This window comes from Xenopus laevis, chromosome 3S (assembly GCF_017654675.1).
Source record: "Xenopus laevis strain J_2021 chromosome 3S, Xenopus_laevis_v10.1, whole genome shotgun sequence".
In the NCBI taxonomy this organism is placed as follows: Eukaryota; Metazoa; Chordata; class Amphibia; order Anura; family Pipidae; genus Xenopus; species Xenopus laevis.
In genome coordinates, this window is record NC_054376.1 from 98,999,848 (window position 1) to 99,019,688 (window position 19,841).

General features: G+C 38.2%; 1 protein-coding gene across 3 annotated transcripts; it reads right to left on the reverse strand.

Moving 5' to 3' along the window:
* Positions 1–8,691: 8,691 nt before the first annotated feature.
* Positions 8,692–17,787, reverse strand: ctbp2l.S (C-terminal binding protein 2 like S homeolog). 3 transcript variants are annotated; one of them, XM_018254147.2, is made up of 10 exons: positions 17,665–17,787; positions 15,193–15,262; positions 13,831–13,985; positions 13,539–13,683; positions 12,112–12,318; positions 11,782–11,996; positions 11,057–11,187; positions 10,850–10,977; positions 10,578–10,698; positions 8,692–9,537 (listed from the first exon to the last, which is right to left on the reverse strand). In XM_018254147.2, the coding sequence occupies exons 1-10, from the start codon at positions 17,770–17,772 to the stop codon at positions 9,375–9,377; spliced, it is 1,443 nt and encodes a 480-aa protein (XP_018109636.1). In that variant the 5' UTR covers positions 17,773–17,787; the 3' UTR covers positions 8,692–9,374. The 3 variants fall into 3 exon arrangements, with proteins under 3 accessions (XP_018109636.1, XP_018109637.1, NP_001081966.1); XM_018254148.2 differs by lacking the exon at positions 17,665–17,787 and adding an exon at positions 17,536–17,558 and having other exon boundaries at positions 15,193–15,258; NM_001088497.1 differs by having other exon boundaries at positions 8,830–9,537; positions 15,193–15,258; positions 17,665–17,735.
* Between the last annotated feature and the right edge of the window lie 2,054 nt (positions 17,788–19,841).

Below are 19,841 nucleotides of genomic sequence, written 5' to 3' on the forward strand. Positions count from 1 at the left end.
TCTGGGCCCACTTTCCAAACTATTATTCCTCCTCTCCTCAATCAAACTCATGTAATAAAAGGCACTAAGTTTGCCCAGGGACAGGAACCAATAACAACCAATAAGATGTTTGCTTTTAAACAGCTGACTGATAAATTCTACCTGCTGATTGGTTGCTATGGGTTGCTGATCCTGGGCAAACAAAGTAGCTTTTATATCATAACTCCAGTAGTCTTTTATATCTACTTACTATACTCTTCCATTTTTCAGCTTTTTTCCCCATAAAGAAATAGGGAATGACCATGAAATAGGCTAAATGGTTGAAGCAAGAGGCCCGATACCTGGGCCCACCCCAGTGGGCCAGTCCGACTCTGGGGAAGCCCATTAAGGTTGCCACCTGGCCGGTATTTTACCGGTTTGGCTGATAAAAATTATGCTTGATACTAACGTTATGAATGGGGAAAAAACAGCAAGAATATAGGAAGGCGGTTTTTTTTTTTGAGAAAAGGTGGCAACCCTAAAGCCTATGAATTGCTATGTAAATTCAGTCAGAATGAGTCAAGGAAGGCTGTTAACATTGACATTCTGCATGTCCAGTAATAAATCAGTAACTACAGAACATCTATATTTTTAGCTATAAATATAAATGGACTCCTGGCTTCCATTATGGCAGCCACATATTATTCCTTGACAAGTACCCAGTTGGTCAACATTCTACATACCTCCCAACATTTTGGAAATAGAAAGAGGGACAAAAAGATAGGGCAGTGACATTTTGTGGCCATACCCCCCAATTACTGAGTTCATTTTACAAAATTTGGCCGGTTATGAAAGTTAAAACACATTTCTGTGTTTAATCTACTTTAAGATCTCAGTCTTTATTGCTTGCGCTCCTATTGAGAAAGCAATCAGGCGATCCATCGTGTGGTGCTCGATTTCTCCTCCCTGCCTTCCTTATAAGAGATAGCCAGGTAGGAGAAATTGAGCACCGCACAATGGATCGCATTTTCTGAAGAGGAGTGGAAGCAGGAGTTTCGTTAAGTTATTTCTTAATAAAGGCTTTGCGATTTTTAAGTTCAATTTGTTTTGGTGTTTTTTTTCTATGTATACTAACGAATTTTTAAAAAATATTTTTTTATGTTACTGGTCCTTTAAGCTGCAAGTCAGTTTCCCCAAGGGACCTGCTTATCTTAAATTGTTACAATTGCTTCTTTGGTTATCTTAAATTGTTACAAAAGTATCAAAGTGCACCCGGTGGTTGTTCTGGGTTCTGCCAAAAGCCAATTAGGTTAGAAACTTTGTATCTTTTTGTGGCTGTTCAGTGCAGGTGATCAAAGAGAAAGGATATTTCGATAACAATCCTGGACCGCGGGTTGAGCGGTCAAAAGGTGGCAAATATTCAAATTAGAACGGATTCCAGGGTGGAATTTTGACCAAAAAAAAAAATCAGAAAATTTGAATTTACCATTTGAACCTTAATAAATCTGCCTCTAGGTGTGTCTTCACCCTTAGATGCTGTATTATTTCTCATGTACAATAGACAATGTGTGCTCAAGTCTCTCAGAGCTTTTTAGATGGTTTTGCTGATCACGTATTCCACTTTTTCTTGGTGTTGAAAATTTGCTCTGGGACCACAACTGCCAGGAACAGTTCTGTGCAGGCTCAAGGGGGCTCATTTATGGACACTGGGCAAATTTGACCATGGGTAGTAACCCATAGCAAACAGTAATGAGCTTTTTTTCAACCAGCTGCAGGTAGAACAATAAATGCAACATTTTGATTGGTTGCATTGGGTTACTGCACCTGGGCAAATTTGCCCATTGTTGATAAATGACTCCCAAGGTGTCACTGGAATGGTGCTACCTAGATGGTTGGTCAATTAGAACTAGAAAAATATCAGCAAGTAGTAGCAGTGCACAATAGGAAATTTGCCCACTCCCCAAACCCCTAAAGTAAAGGATATTGTGCAAAAAAACAGACCAGCAACTATTGCGTTGTGTTAGTGTTGATTTAACTGAGCAACAGATCAGTACAAATACAAATGTAAAATAAAAGGAGACACGATAAAAGAAGACAAACACTGATTGTAGGACTTTATTAAAATATTATAGATAAATGATTAGGAGACAAAAAGCTATTCTATAACAAAATCATTTTCTAAGTACTACAAGTGGAAAAATTAAAGTATTGCAGTCAGACAAATAAAAATAAGAAAAAAAAACAGAACACTTGTTTACAGACAGCTTTTCAATGTTTCACAGTTTTAGCTATCCAGCTGAAAAAAGGCATATTGTTCATTGTCTACAAAAATATATATTTCTGACACTCCGAGTAATTTATAAAAAGCTGGTCAGCTGTGCATAACCTGTAACAAACCAACACAAGATTGACCACACAACAATGCACCTTTAGGACACAGGGTCACGTCTCAGCTCAGTCCATGCAGGGTTAATACAGAATTACCCACTGCAGATGTGGGGCCACTGCACAGGGAAATATACGCTCTAATATCCTCTCCATGCGGATTGGGGACGCCACCAATGAAAGTTAATTACACCAGACAGTAACCCAAACATAACTAAGTGTCCCTGTACAAAGAAGAAAACAATGGAGGTGCAGAAGGGAAAATGAATGCAGAAAAATGTCAAGATAACGGAATCCCAGATAAACAGGGAACATAATGGAACAACGGCCTTTTTGTCTTCTTAAAATGAATTAAAGCTACATGCCAGGTATTTCATTTAGGGACAGCAAATGCACACATTATACACAATGGTTTCCTTCCCAAATAAACAACTCTCAATGGTATGTCCATCCAAAAACTTTTATGTTTGCAAACTAAAAGAAAATGTAGTTCTAAGCAATTTTTCGATGCACAATAAAATGTAATATGTTAAATGCAATTGCTATTAAAAGCAGAATTTTAATAGCTATTTTAATGGCTATTTATATTCTCAGCCTTGCTGACTCGTGAAACAATACAGCAGGATCCAGCTGATACAGACCTTGAGAAGATCAGATTTCTGCTGTTTCAAGAAAAGGCAAACACATCTACAAGTGTCTTTAAAATACATATTGAAAGGTTGCTTAGAATTTCATATTCTTTCGTTATGCAAACAATAGTTTCTGGGAAGAGATCCACTTTAATCGGCGACAAAAAAATAATAATATTAAACCCCAGTTACATGGAAATACATTTCTATGAAGAAAATGAACCTGTTTGCATTTTGAACTGAGGCACAGAAAAGTCTTGTGTTAAGCGGATTTATGAAGCTGGTTTTAAACAGTATAAAATAAGGCTCCTTTTAAAGGAGAGCGGATAAAATACATGTCATTTCACAGGACGTGGAATTTTTTCTGTGTGCTAGGTTACTGGCTAACACTAACCCCATTACAATGGTGTATTGCTTCCTTGACATCCCAGTTTGACGTCATTACATCCACATTACCAACCTTTGGAAAGTTTAAATCAGGCATGGGTAAGCCTGCAGCTCTCCATATGTGATACATCTCCCAGCATGCCTCTGACTGTGCATATGGTGTGTGCTGGTATAGTTTCATATAGAGCACTGCAGGTTTCCCAGCATTGGTTTACAGCATCTCCCTCAACCATATGTCACTGCCCTTTCTACCATACCAAGAGCCATCTCCTTTTGTGTACTATAATGGATCTGTCAAACCCCTTACAGCTAGGGTTGCCACCTTTTTTGGAAAAAAATACCGGCCTTCCTATATATTTATCATTTTTCCCTATTAGTAACATTGGGATCAACCATAATTTTTACCAGTAAAATACCAGCAAGGTGGCAACCCTACTTACAGCACACTAACTATGCCTCATAAGCGCCTATTGTTCAATAATGGAAACCAAAACCAATCATGTTTTAAGCTTAACCCCCTTAAAAAAGCAAGGAATTGTTTCCAACCCAGAGTTCTTTACTCGACAGTCCTGAAAATGAGAAAAATTCTAACAGAAGGATTGAAGGGGGATAGAAAAGTTATGTACCCTTCATGAATATTTCAAAGAAAACTGAAGTATGGCAGTGTTTACAGAGTCTCTCTTTCTCTACCTCCATCAACTGTGACTTTAAAAGATAAACCATGATATAATTCCATGGTGTGATTGTGTATTTTAGCTGCTCTGATTATCACACAACTATAACCTTTCAGTGCAACATTCTGTTCTAGAACGGCAGCAAATGAGCACAACTTAGGCCTAAAAGGAGAACTCGTAAGAAAATGTAAGTTTAATATAAGCCTCTTATCCTGTATATAATTTTGACTGGCAGTTAGGTCAGAAAGATTAATGGGGGGTGGGGGTGTTCACTTAGATAAGGAGATGTATTGGAGTCGGTTCTTTTGATCACACACAGTCTCTCAACAATAATGATTTGTGTCATAGTAATTTAGAGTGAGATTTAATACATCTCCTTGAAAAGGGAATCCTGAGTATTACTGCACTTCCTTTGAGACAAGACCATCAAAGAGCAGCCATGTCCACAGCATGACGAACTGCTGCATGAAATTTCGTGTGGCTTTCTAAAAACTGAAGTGCATGCCACTTGGCTTGAATTTCCTGAGTTTTCATTGCTTCTGCAAAATAAGGCCTAATATTCATAAAGTCTTTGCACAAAGACCCGCAAAAGTCAGCCTTGTCCCTTAAATTGCTAGATGTACATGTTCCCTGATATGGATTGCAGTGAGAAGCAAGCAAAGAACTGCCTTAAACAATGAGGAAGGTCAAGATCCCCCAAATCACTGCCAGTGTTTCACTTGAGGGGCTTAAAGGGGTGTCATTAAAATAAATGTTGAGTGTGGTGAGTTTGCTATAAAAGTTAATTTCTTGCTGTTTTACTGATGTGTTTTCTTCTGCAGCTCTAACCCATAGAATGTACACTGCTACCCGTTACATAAGGCTTAAATGGGGCAATAGTTTGAAAGTTAGAATGAAACAATTATCAGAGGACCACAATCAAAAGATAAGTGCTTATGAAATAAGAATAGCAACAACTCTGAGCCTCTCAGATAATTTCTTCCAGGCTGTTGGCCCTTACAACCAGGCAGGGTATTTATTTGCAGACTGTAAGGACACAATGCACCAAGGCCAGAAATGCATGCTAAAAATTATTTCAAAGGTCAGCTTCCCCTTTAAGGTGGAAGCTTAGCCATATATAGCATGATCTGGTTGGTTGGCATGGTTGCCAATGAGCAGATCTTTGCCTGTTTCCAACAGGATTAACAGATCTGTCAGATATAGCACTGACCTGTAGACAGATATCAGTCACCTTTTGTCCCCACACAGGCCTATAATCAGCTGATTTGGGAGTACTTGCCTTTCTGTAAAAATATGATATTCCACAACAGCTGCCTTCTGGCTTCTTTTATGACCAAACCAAATGATGTTTACCAGCCATTAAGATTCATTTATATTTAAAAGCAGACAGGAAACATGATCTATTCTAAAGTGATTTACTTTGATTGCAAGGAAAATTCTCAATGCCACAGCAAGCAACCGCCTTTTTATTGTATTCCAGTGTATGGACGCCAAACTAAATCAGTAGCCCAGCCCCTTAATATACAATCCAATATAATTAACACACTAGCAAAAAAAAAAAAAAAAAAAGGCAACATTTTCTTTATTCCAATAGTTAACTATATTTAGGTCACATGAGGATAGCTACGTCTTAAGGTAAGAACTCCACGGTGCGGTTCGAGCAGACACGTCACAATGCGACGAAACGCATGCGTTTTCATATAACAGTTGGATAAATGTAGTTCTTACCTGCGATTTCTCCTTCACTTTCTGTACCTTCAGAACATCCGACGCGATGCATGCGTTTCGCCGCATGGCGATGTGTCTGTTCGAGCTGCACTGTGGAGTTCCTCCCTAAAACTTATTGCTGTGGTGTGTGCAACCTTTAGTTTAAACCATTCCTTTTTACACAATGCTTGTAGTACAAAACCTATTACCTACCACAAACATGGAAATGTGACGTAACCCCTATAATTCAATGTTTAAAACAGAAGTGTCACCAACTAAAGGCCCTTAGATACTAGTGCTCACACCTTTTAAATGCATGACCAGGTTTTCAAGGGCAAATTAATACCCTGATACATAATATAACTTTCAAGCCAATGAGCAGGTCACTGGCTCGCTGTTGCTTAAGTAATTTGGTCAACAACAATGATCTCAAAATGTCTGGCTCCTTAAAATCACTGGCAGTTACTACAGTCCCTTGAATCAGCAACATTGGGCCACTGCAAGCAGGCCCAAACCCCAAATAACCTATCAATCTAGGCATATGCTGACCAGTCTGATAACTAGTAACTTGGCTTATGCATGGCCAGCTGTAACCACACCTACTTTCGCAGAACCAAAACCTTAGGACCTCTACTAGGGAATAACAGATTTCAATAGCTACACAGAAATATGTTGTTACGCCAGATGTAAAACAAAAAGCCTTATTTCTGGGATATTAACATATCCTGGAACCCAGGGCTCCAGCACAACACAATCATGCTTTGCCTCAATCAGAAGAAGTTTTAACATAGCTCACAAATACCAAAAGTCGAAATAGATGTTTTTATTATTCCCCTATGACAATATACCTACTGCTATATATGTGGTAGTTTGTTTTGTTTTTTTACAATAGGCAGATTTATCAAAGGTCGAATTTCGAATTGATATTAATTTTTTTTACTTTAATAAATTCAAATGTACTCAAAACTGGAATGGGAGGTTATTTATGAAAAAATTTGAATGTCTAATATTCGATCGAATCGCCCTGACCCAAAAATTTTGAATCAAATCATTGGAAAAAAAACTAGAACGTCAGGAAGGCAATTAACATATTCGAATGGTTCAACGGACTGACAGGTTTTAGGTGGGGAATATTTGACTTAGAACTGTTTCCATCGCCGAGGTGTGATAAATCTTACATTCGAATTGGTGCTTTTAAATTCGAATTTGTGAGTTTTGACAGAAGAAAAAGTTTGAATTTACAATTTGACCCTTAATAAATCTGCCCAAAACGGTAACCCTAGAACATATTAAGCATTAATGTAATCGATACACAACTTTTTGCCAACAAATTAAAATGCACATTCCCATTAGGTTCTCATACAAGTAAAGCTTATGATTTATATGTTGTTGTTCATGGCTGGAGTCTCTTCAGCTGAAACATATCTAAGTTAAAAAAAAAAAAAAAATCCTATATCTGTTAAGCGCTTTTTTCGTTTTTATCTTCAGGGTGAGCAGACAGTTGGATTTTTTGTATAGCTGTACACTAAAAAGGCTTGGCTTAAGTTTCCTTTTTTAAAAGAAAACGGTCACCAGGATTGATGTATTCCTGTCACTGCACAATGCATGCCTTATAAATGATGAAGTGTGCACTTATAGGATGGGCTGTTTGAGTTCACCTGCCTCCATGTAAGAAAACAAGGAGAAAGAGTGGCACAATTTTAACCATATTCATTCTGTTTTTCACAGTTAAAAGTCTGCTATTAAATGGAGTATGTACACTCAATAGGCTGGTTTTGCTTCCAATAAGGTTTATTTATTTCTTAGTTGGGATCAAGTACAAGCTACGGTTAAAGTATCACAGATAAAAAGGAAATCATTTTTGAAAAAAATATATAGATTATTTGTTTAAAATGTAATCTAAAGAAGATGGCCTTTCCATAAAATTCAGAGCTTTCTGGATAACTGGTTTCCGGATAACAGGTCCCATATCTGTACTACAAAAGCAAATTACGCTATAATGGATTTTTTTTTCTTTTTGCAACATTTATATAGCGCTGGTGAATTATAGAAAAAATAGTAACATATTATGTCTGCTTTCCTGTGACTCTTCAGTATTACTTGATATTTATACCAAAACAGGGAAATAGTTAGAATTTTCATTTGAAGAGGACATTCACCTTTTAGCATGATGTAGAGAATTACATTAGGAGGCTTTTTTTTTTTTAAGTTTTTGAATTAAGGTATTTTGTTTAATTTATCTTCGAGAGTTCCCTATGCTAAAAGTTAGTTTAAAGACACAATAACTATTACTAGCTATTGCTAACTGCTATGTTTAGCACTTTTCAATTAACGTTTAGCAGAATGAAAAATAGCATTTCCTAGTAATGGGGCATATTTATTAAACAGAAACTAGATCTCAGCAGAATGAAATTTAACTGCTTTCTATAACTTTATGGGATTTTTACAGCCTACTTTTTTTAGATACTATGATAAACATGTCCTTAAAATTCTCATACAAGTCATTAGGGAACTGGGGAATCTCACGGTCAGACTGCGGTGATAGATAGTTTCTGCCTTTTTTGGCCTGATAATCATACTATACTAAGCTATGTGTTGGAGTGACCATTCCCAAGGAAAAAGATGAAAAGCCAGAGGAAAGTCTATGTGAAATAACCTTGGTCATGGCATATGCAGGAGACTACAAACAGAAGTGAACATCTGGGATTTTTTTTTTTTTTTTAATACAGAACGGCCAGCAAGATCAAACATCATTAGCAACTCCCTATGCCATTAACCTTTGGATAGAACAGAACAACCTCACACCAATGTATGTAAACACTACATACTATATTTCACTACACAGGCTTTCACATAAGAGCAGTTTACTTTTAAATATTTCTGTTCCATTAAATAAGCATCTCTGTGCTTGTTACCATTCACATCACAAATCACCTTTAGTGACAAAGCAATAAATAAATGGAATTTTAATGGCTATGGATAAATTACCCAGAGGAGTTACAAGAGGAACCAACAACTCAAACAGAAAGGCCAGAGTAAAAGAATAGAGTGAAATGGTGAAAGGACTAAGTAGGACAAGTAGGCCGCTATTACTGATAAAATTGGCCATGCCTCAGCTCCCTGAGACAACCGAGCATGTCTTTATTAGCAGAGGGGTGTCCTAACAGTGGTTCACACAGATTAACTACAAACCCCAAAATTCTGAGATTTGTAGTACAGCAAAGCAACAGAATGGACATTCCAAAACGAGTGGAAGCAGATTAGATCAGCCTGCCCCAGCACACAGAAAGAAGTATAACCCACCCGTATTGTATTTTAATTAAAACTAAATAGATTAAAAAATATTATCTGTTGAAAGGCAATATCTAAAGGTTTCCAGAAACTGATAAGAACTTTCTCCTTTCCGGTGTTAGGAGAGATGATGCACCTCAGGGTTTGCAGCACGATTCCATTCTTCACCACAGTAAAGCTGCTGAAAAGACCTGGATTCCTTCTCTCCCCAAAAGTGAAGGGGAGACAGCATAAATATGGGAGTGGTGGTTTGGATAAAAAATAAAGGAGGAAAAATAAACAGGCAGGGGCAGTTCAGGAGAAAGGGGGAGGGGTATGGGAGTTGGAAAGTAGAGCTAATCTGCTACTGATCAGTAGGAATTTCTCTGTCTGGGTCAGGTTTGGTGGTTTGTCCAGGAGAAGGGGTGTGAGAGACAGAAGGTATGAGAGGATGCGAGGAGGCAACCAGCCCTTCTATCGCAGATGGGTGTCCAGCGCTTGTTACACCCACAACTCCTGGGGGAAACCTGTGAAAACAGAACATAGAAATTTGCAGAGGTGGATGCTTCATATGTGCAGCAATTATTTTGCATCACAACCATCTTACTAGACCCTGGCAAATACAAAGTTTGAGAAAACCTAGTAGCACAGACAACGGATAATAATCAAAATATTAAAAAAAACAAACACACATTTTAAAGGGCCAGAAACAATAAAACAAAACAATGCCTTTTATGCATTTAGACGAAAAATGTATTAAGCATTTAGGAAAATTCATAATTTGTAAAAAGCTGCTATTCTTAATTCCTGACTTGCGAGTAGAGCAAATTCCCCAAGGAAGGAACAAGGGAGATTACAGGCGTACAGTCACCTAGCAGAAAAATGAGGCCCATTTATCAAAGGTCGAATTTCAAATGTATGGGATTTTTTTTTTTTACTCTAATAAGTTTGAATATACTCACAATTCGACTGGGAGGATATTTGAGAAAAAATTTGAATGTCTAATATTCGATCGAATAGTTCCAACTTGAAAATTTGAATCGTATTCGAATCGTACGATTTAAGTTTTTCTCTGAATGTCAGGAAGGCTATTAACATCTCCGAATGGCTCAACGGACCTCTGCCATTGACTAGTACATGAACTGGGCAGGTTAGGTGACGAATATTCGAATTAGGACTTTTTCCATGGTCTGTTTTACATTCGAATAGTGGGATTAAAATTTGAATGTGTAAAATTTGACAAAAAAAAAAAAAAATACATTTGAAAATTCTAAAATTTACTATTCGAACCTTAATAAATCTGTCCCTATATGTATATCCAATGAGATTGCCATTTCACCTAGTTTATTAAAGGAACTGAGGGTTTATGTACATATGACCATAGGCAGCTTATTTGCATGTGAGAAAGTGGATGTGGAAGCACACATTAGAAAAACAAAGCTGGTAGCTACTTCATGAAGGAAGTATATGATGGCTGATAAAAAAATAGAATTAAATTAAATATAATGTCACAATTCTTGTGCTTACAAATAAAAGTAAAAGCAGAATAAAAGTAAAAGTTCATTACCTGTAACTTGAAGCCCCATTAAGTTCTGGATGAACGGCAGCCTGTTCCATCCCTGACCACTGTACAGCTGCTAGCAAATAATCCTTATTTACACAGTTTCGCAAAGAATCTGGAATTGGACCTGCACAAATACAAATTTACTGGCTCAATTAATATTATATTATATTACAAAAATCTAGAGATTCAAGAATTATTCAACAAGCCATCAATCTATAGCAGACAGCACAGAATATTTATACTCATTCCAATATTATATTGCCTTTAGTCATTACCTGCTATAGCCCTGCGGATTTCCTTAGCTGCCTCTTCTCTGGCTTCAATTGAAGCATGCTCACTATACCAAGCAGTGTGAGGGGTGCATATCAAGTTTGGAGCATCTTTCAGGGGTCCCTGAGAAAAACTATGGAAAAAAAGCATTATAATTATAAATATATATTAAGAAAGCTGCACAATCTTTTGTTTCTATGTAGACTACCTACCTAAAAGGTTCAGATTCATGAACATCTAAAGCAGCCCCACGGATACGTCCATCTTTTAAGGCTTGAGCCAATGCCTTCTCATCAACCAGTCCTCCACGAGCTGTATTCACCAAGAAGCAACCTTGGCGCATCTTTAAATAAAATAAAAAGCTTAGTAACATCTATTCAACTTCTACTAGCAACGTGGCAATGTAATGAATGATTATAAATTCAATTTTTCTCTGTATTCATGCTATTATAAAAGTCCATTTTTTGAATCATCAAAATGCATAACCCCAAATGGACCCCAACGCACCCCATGCCCACTCAGCACCCAATCAAAGGCAATTCCAAAAAAAAAATCTGCCTGAGCTGGGTGGGCGTGGGACGAGTTGGCCTCCATGTGGGGTTATGTGTTTTGATATGATTCAATTAACGGACTTTTATAATACCATGGATACAGAGAAAAATTTACGAATTAGAATGTGCTGCCTTTTTTTGGTCTTAATTTTTGTAATTTATACTCATAATAGTTTCTGTAGCCAATACATTTTTTGTAATGTAATGAATGATGACTAAAAGAATAGTAGAGGGCTTGAAGAACAGTCAAGAGTATCACTGGGAAAATGTTACATGCACTGTTCTCCAATGAGTATCTAGTGACAATTGCTGATGTTACTGCAGACAAGTATCTGCCAAATGTGCCAACAGATTGCAGCAAATGTTTAACAGATTTGAACACTAACCTGCTTTATAGTGAAGTCATTAATAAGGTGATGGTTGTGCTCATTCAGATTGCAGTGCAATGTTATGCAGTCACTATGCATCAGTAGCTCCTGAAGAGTCGCCATCCTCTGCAAACCTAAAGAGCGTTCAACTCCATCCGCTAAGTAAGGGTCGTAAAAGATGACTGTGAAATTAAATGCTTTGGCACGCAAAGCCACAGCTTGCCCTATCCGACCTGAAAATAAAAAATTAATAAGATCTTAAAATTCTTGAAATTTGTTTAAGACATCCTGGCAATATAGATGAAGTGCATTTATGGATAATGGATATGGTGCTGTTTTTTGGTTTACCAAGTCCTATGATGCCTAGAGTCTCTCCGCGAATTCTGGCTGCCCCTCCAGCAACTTCTCTGATCTGCTCCACACTTGCTGGTCGGTTCCCCTCTCTCATAGCTTGGTGTAGCCATGTGACACGTCGGTACAGATTTAATATGTGGCATAGAGTTGAATCAGCTGTCTCCTCCACCGAGGCAGAGGGAATGTTGCATACAGCAATCCCTTAAAGGAAAAAAAACAAAAAACGTTTTTTTACTGTCGAGAAAATAATTATAAAGTGATAAAAAAAAGTTATCCTAATGAGTTAGAACCAATAACTACCAATACGTGAAACTACCTTACTTTAAAGCCTCAATAACACACTATTAAGTATTTCTATATTTGGTACTGTGAATAACCGCTTAAAAAAGGGATCCTTTCATATTGATATTTTTGATCATTCCTAATCTTTAAAGTGTATGTAGTAGACTTAAAAAATAGGATTGTTTTGTCATCAACATGAATTTATGCAGCTATAGTTCATTTACCCCCATACAATGCCTACAGAACACACCTTTAAAACACTTCTAAATTCTAAAAATTCTACATGGAATCAAAACAAAGTAGTCTGCTAAGAACCCCTATATACAATGAGCTGTTCCTCATGCCATAACCTGCAGCTGGGGAAGAGAGGAGTTTGCTGAGGGCTTTTCAGTGGATTGTTTTGAGTGTACTTGTATGAACCAAGAAAAAAAAACATAGTACCTTAGGTTGAAAAAAGACACATGCATCAAGTTCACCCTTTGATGAATATATAAAACCTGCTTAACTTCTAGTTGATCCAGAGAAACGCAAACAACCCTCCAAAAGAACTAACAGAAGACTCTCAAATTTGCCTCAAAGGGGGACAACATTCCTTCCTGACACCAAGATGGCAATTTAACCAATTTTAATGCCAGAATATGGCCGGATTAGTGCAAGAAATAACAAAACTATACAGTATTTTAATAAACATAACAGGCAAAATATGTTCAGCATAAGCCCTACTCATTGTACTTAAGTTGAAAAAGTGAATATACTGCTACAAAAATACATCTATCACGTGAATGTAATAGAACGTGTAAATTTTAAGCTCCACTGGCACAGGGATTGGCATCAACACTGAACAAAGTGCAGAGGAAACTATGTTAATCCACCCCAAACCAAAGAGAACATCTTCTGAAGTCACAATTAAATATAAATGGATCAGCCCATTAGCTCAGATTTTAACACTATAATGCAGAAATTAGCTGCAAACTCTGCTGTGTGTTTGCCAATGGTCCGATCCCATGCTCATTTGATCCCATTAGCTTACAATCGGAAATCTGTTCCAGTCCTTAGCACCCATTTATCTGGTTAGCAGGGTTTTATACCCCATTGCTTGTGCCCAGCAATGCAAGAGAAAATGCATTTTTATTACTTACCTAACTCAGCAGCTGACTTAATATCAATATTATCATATCCACTACCAATCTTTATGATAATACGAAGGGCCTTAAATTTTTCTAGGTCCTCACGAGAAAGTGTGATTGTGTGATACATTAAAGCACCCACAGCTTCACTTAACACCTGTCATGGGGGAAAAAAGGGAGTTTAAACGTAGAGGCACAGGGCAATCATAACTCAAAAGGATAATTATTTCCTTTCACACACAAAAAGTTGGTATTTTAGGAAACAAATGAATTTGTGTAGCTAAACCAAGTAGATCATCACTACCTTCTCATGTATTTCCTGTGTTGACTGAGCATCACAAAATGCAACTGTAGCAACATCCTTCAATATAGGCATCTCAATTGTGCAGTCCCGCCCATCAAGAAGGGCCACCAGAGGACGGACAGGCATTGGACCATTCAAAATTGGTGGCCGAATTCCTACATAAAAAAAGAGGATAATTAAGAAACAACTGCAATATGCCCATATAAATATATTTCATATACATTTTAGATGGTTATAATAACTAATCATTGTTAACTGCAAATGGTCAAGGTTTTTCCCCAGACCTGAGCAGTAGTCAAATATTTTACCTAACTTACGGAACCACTTTATTGGGTACACACCATAAATCAGTCATTTTTCCGAATCACTTAAAGGGGTGGTTCATCTTCAATTTAACGTTAAGTATGTTATAGAATGTCTAATTTTAAGCAACTTTTCAATTGGGCTTCATCTTTTATTATGTATAGTTTTTGAATTATTTGCCGCCTTCTTCTGAATCATTTAAAAAAACAACAAATGCTCTGTAAGGCTACACATGTATTGTTATTGCTACTTTTTATCACTGTTTCTATTCAGGCCTCTCCTATTCCAGTCTCTTATTCAAATCACATGCATGATTGCTAGGATAATTAGGACCCTAGCAAACAGACTGCTGAAATTGCAAACCGGAGAGCTGCTAAATAAAAAACGAAATAACTCAAAAACCACAAAAAAATAATAATGAAAACCAATCGCAATTTATCTCGGATTACTACTCTCTACACCATGCTAAAAGTTAATTTAAGGTGAACGACCCCTTTAAAGATAAGGTTTTAAAGGTGGGCTAAAGGAGCAAGTAACTGGAGACCAAGGAAAATCAGACTGTTCCCGAGATAATTTAGCATGCCAAATAAACATTCAGCCAAAATGGATTTGGACTGCACAAATAGATGCAAGCCAGGTCTGTTTGGTAAGTATAAAAACCTTACCTCCCAACCATAACAAATCATATGGTTAGCATTCAAAATGTAGCACTATATCAGGTGGTGTTTTCTAGACCGGAAGAATGCTGATACATGCCTCTCCAACCTTGTGCATGCAATAACTAATCTGAATAACATTCGAGATAGGTTTCAGCCAGATAATGAACACAGGGGTAGGTAAATTGGTGCAAGTAAATTATCTCCAACAGACACCACCACCATAAACACCAGAAGTGCCATAGCCCTTACAGTCAACAAATAATTGCACAAAGTATAAATGCCAAGCAGTTAATCAGATAGATTGCAAAAATATAGTTTCCCTCAGTAGTAACCACAGCTTCTGACTTGTAACAGCCTTTTTCTGTGTATAAACAAATCAAAGGGTAAAAGTGATGCTTACCGTCACAGATTCGATCCAAACGTTGCCTCTTCACTTTGTGTTTATCCATTATTCTCACCTTGCTACCTAACTGGGCCAGAGTAAACAAGTTATTTGCTAGAAATAAGAGCCAGCCAAGAAGCGGAGCAGAAAACTTTAAAGAAAGTGTCATATTGAGGCAGTAAAGCATGGAAAAATCAGTGATACAGTACAGATATTAAATCTAAGATCAACTTAAGGAATAGCGGGCATTTGACAAAAAGATTTACAACTAAAAACCATATTCACTAGTAAAAAGAAGGAATATTTCAACTTTCAACATAATTGCATATCATACAACCCAATGCATCTGCTGTTGCACTTTATTTGCACGGTAATAAATACACCCACAGATAACAGAGGGAAGATAGAACCTCATTATCAGCAAACAACAAGAAACTAGCATACTTGCCAATAGAGAATGGAGCAAAAGCAATATGGCAACAATGTTGGACAGAGATAGAGATAAAATATAAACATTGGTGATTAAGTAACTGGTTAGTTTGAGCAGGTGGATGTTAACTGATGAAGTTATGTGCCAATGGATGAAAAGAACCAAATTGAAGGACAAGCAAACCTTATTTCACAGGGGTGTGGGATGTCAATTCCCCCCCCCCCAAACAGGAGCACCAACCGAGGTAAAAGACAGTCATTTTTTTTTGGGGGGGGGGGGGGGTTCCATTGTCTTATACTAAATACAACACTTGTTTGCCAGCCATTAACTGAGGCCAATTCTTATAGTGCAATCTAGGCTGTAGTGTACCTTATGAGCACAACAAAACTATTAAATGGAGCCACCACCCAAAAAAAAAAAAAAAAGATAAGAAAATGTAATTCTACTCAACTATTCACTGTATATTTCAGATGCGCAGTGGATTTAAGGTTGTTTACAACTTTTTTTTGTTTGTTTGCGCTGACTCCAGAAACAATGTAGCAGAAGCAAGCAGATTAAACAGACCAATAGTCTGTTACATTTCATAAACCAGGCCCAGGGAACAGAAAGGGATTTACAAGTGTGTATTTACATTTATTTCATGTTTTATACACACACACATTATATATATATATATATATACACACACAATGGAAGCTCACACTCACGGGTCTTAAGGTAGAAAAAAAAATCTTTATTCAAAAACAAGAACTAGAGTTTCGGCTAGGACAGCTTCGCACTCAGGCATTTATACTTGTATACGTGCTGTGTCGGCCACACACACACTGAATAAAGTACCCCCTCTTGTAAAATATAAGGATATTAGAAGTTACCGAGGAGTTTCATGACCATTTAAAAACACGAGACCGAAGGCCGAGTGTTTTTATACAGTTCATGGAACTCCAAGGTAACTTCTAATATCCTCATATTTTGCAACTGGGGGTACTTTATTTATTATAATACACAAATTTCAGTGAGTCATGTGACAGAAATGACATCAGAACTCACCGTTTATAAGGATATAATTTACAAGATATTCATGGCTTTTGTGTAATATATATATATACACACACACACAGACATTTATTGTAAAGTTAAAGGGGTGGTTCACCTTTCAGATAACAATATATTATAGGATTGCCAAGTGTAAGCAACTTTTCAATTGGTCTTCATTTCTTCTTTTGAATAGTTTAATTATTTGCCTTTTTCTCCTGACTCGTTCCAGCTTTTTAAATGGGGATGTTTCTCTAACAAACACATGCTATGTATGGCTACAAACGTATCTCATATTCCAGTCTCTTTTTCAAGTCAGTGCACAGCAGCACAGTATGCAATTTCAGTGATCTGTTTGCTAGGGTCCAAATTACCCTAGCAACCAGAACACTAAAATTGCAAAGCGGAAAGCTTCCGAATAAAAGGCTAAAACCACGTATAATAATAATAAAAAAACAATTGCAAATGGTCTCAGAATATCAGTCTCTACGCTGTAATATAAATTAATTTAAAGGTGTAAAAGTGTAAAGAAGTACATTTGCATTCATTAAGCAGAATACGTTTTTTCCTTTAGCCAGTATTAAAATGTAAATAGTTTTTGCAGCAGATACATGTGCGGAGGATGGAGGAGTCAGTGGTTTAATTAAGAAGCGCTGGAGAGAGTCAGGCTGATGACCTGTGCAGACAAGGGACGCGGGGTTTTGTGCGGAGCCATAAGATACTACGAGCACGATGATCCTGCCAATGAGGCACCCTGGCAATTGTAGTTCTGCTAAAGGTATAAAGCTGCGATAAGTAGGGAGCGATAAACGTTTAATAGACCGTCATTACGTCGGGAGCCTAACAATACGCATAATGTAAAAACGTAGAGTCCCCCTCTATCCCAGTCACCAGCTCACCGCTCCTCTTTCAGTTTGGCCAACACTGACCGCCTTTCCGCCATTTTATACGAACTCAGCCAACCCCTAGCATTCAATTTCATCCCTTTGAGTTTAAGCAGCAACGCTAGCCCCGCATAGAAGTCTCACCTTCGCCTCCCCGCCTCCGGACCCCGTCGCGCTCTCAGCCGCGGATGGAACAGGAAACAGGAAGTTATCGCTAATATAATCACCGAGTCGCTGGGATAGTAACAACATTGCCTCTTAGCTATAGCGACCCCTGGTGAGCCGCCAGCGGAAACAGCACTTCTTGTGATGCACATGGTAGTTTTGTGATACAGCCCTCTCTAGTGGCATTTAAATGCAAGAGAAAAGGCGCTATACTAAATCCTCTGGGCAGGGTTGCCAGTTCTCCAGCCAAATCGGGCTACTAATTTAAATCCCGGGCTGGTTTTAAAAGTACAAACTAACCAAGGCTACTTTTTGAGCCTGGTTTGTACTTTGAAAACCAGCCAAAAGCCTTTTCTTGCCCTAATGTGTCACGCCTGTCTCCCAATGCATGCTGGGTAATGCAGTTTTTGTTTAACAATTTGCCAAGTTTAAAGTAAGACTACACTACCCAGCATGCAATGGGACTGACTTATTTGTCCGGTCAGGGCTATACACCCACTGTCCGGTTCGAAAATACCTGCCCGGTTTTCAGAAGTCTGAAAACCAGGCAAGCCTGTTATCTGCTTCTCGGGCGATATGGCCAATCATGGGCTGCCATGTCACAGGCCCGCCCCTTTCATGTCACTAGGGTTGCCACCTTTTTTGAAAAAAAATACCGGCCTTCCTGTATATTTCGATTTTTTTCCCTATTAATAACATTGGGGTCAAGCATAATTTTTTTTAAAATACTGGCCAGGTGGCAACCCTATGCATCACAGGTCCACCCTTTATATCACAGGCCCACCCCTTTACATCACAGTCCCACCCCTTCACATCACTGGCCCCACCTCTGACATCACGGGTACCGCCCACTGCCCGGATTCCAAATGGGAAAGGTGGCAACCCTAGTTGGGAGTTACTAGATTTTGCGCTCTGTACCCCAGTCTCCCAACCCTCATAAGCATTCTAGCGTTTTCTGGTGACTTAACTCAATTTTAGACAATTTATTTTAGACAATATTTACTTAAACTGTATATGTATTAGGGTCTCATGGGACCCCTAAACCTCCTGGGCCCAGGGGCGTGCCGCCAATGAGGCGAGTTGAGAAACTCACCTCAGGCGGTAACGCAGGAGAGGTTTCCAGGGGCGGCAAAAAGCCGCTCCTGGTACCTTTAAGAGCCGGATTTCCGTTTTTTAAACCTGAAATTCGGCTTTACTATTGCGAGAGAGCGCAATTGCGCTCTTTGCATTAGTGTTCCTGCCGGCGAGGGAGGGGCGGCATTGAAGGAGCCGCCTCAGGCGGCGCTGTAAGTAGAATCGGCGCTGCCTGGGCCCTCCTCTGTAGTTACACTGGCGACGGGCGAATCTGTCCCATTTTGCTTCATGGAAAAATTTACGAAACAGTGAAAATTTGAAAATGGTGTATTTTCAGATATTTTCATTTATTTTTAAGACTTTTTTTCGTTGCACATATTGTGCTATTTTTCAGAACGCTCTTGATTTAAATGATCTTCTGCCCCTCCCCCATTTAAATAGTTACTTTAAAGGACACCAAAAAATGAAAGGGTTCTCCATATATTTAAATATAATGTACTGTAACCCTACACTTTTATAAAAAATATGATTTTGGGCCACAAACTTTGTCTTGTCAAAATCCACCCACTGTTGGCACCTACATGTTGATGCTGTTCATGTCAGTTCTACTGACTCACTCAGGCAGGGTTGCCAGGTCTAATTTTCAAAATCAGCCAAAGTCCACTACAAAACCAGCCCAAAACTAGCCAAGAGGCACTTCAAAAGTAGCCCAAAAATAGCACAATATGTGGTCTAAAAAATAAATGAATATATGTGAAAATACACCTTTTTCAAATTTTCACTATTTCCCATATTTTTCCATGAAGCAAAATTGGACAGATTCACCCGTGACCAGGGGAGTAAGTATAGAGGGGGGCCCAGGAGGTATAAGGGCCCCATAATAAATAAATATTGGTAAAACAGGTTAACATCTAGACATTTTGGTTGCCAGCTGATTTTTGCCCTCAAAATGTCTGAAATTGATGAAAGTCAATGGAAAATGCAAGAATGCTTAAAGGGGAAGGAAACCTCCTCGGCGCTAACCCCCCACCCCCCCTCCCGTGTATTTCCCCCCCTCCCTCCTCCCCCCTGGCCTACCCCTC

Coding starts and splice junctions, on each gene's coding strand:
- ctbp2l.S (XM_018254147.2), bottom strand. CDS start 17,772: ATGTTGTTACTATCCCAGCGACTCGGTGATTATATTAGCGATAACTTC. Junction 15,263..17,664: donor CCGGAGGCGGGGAGGCGAAG/GTGAGACTTCTA, acceptor ACTCTGGCCCAG/TTAGGTAGCAAGGTGAGAAT. Junction 9,538..10,577: donor AATGGGGCTTCAAGTTACAG/GTAATGAACTTT, acceptor CTGTTTTCACAG/GTTTCCCCCAGGAGTTGTGG.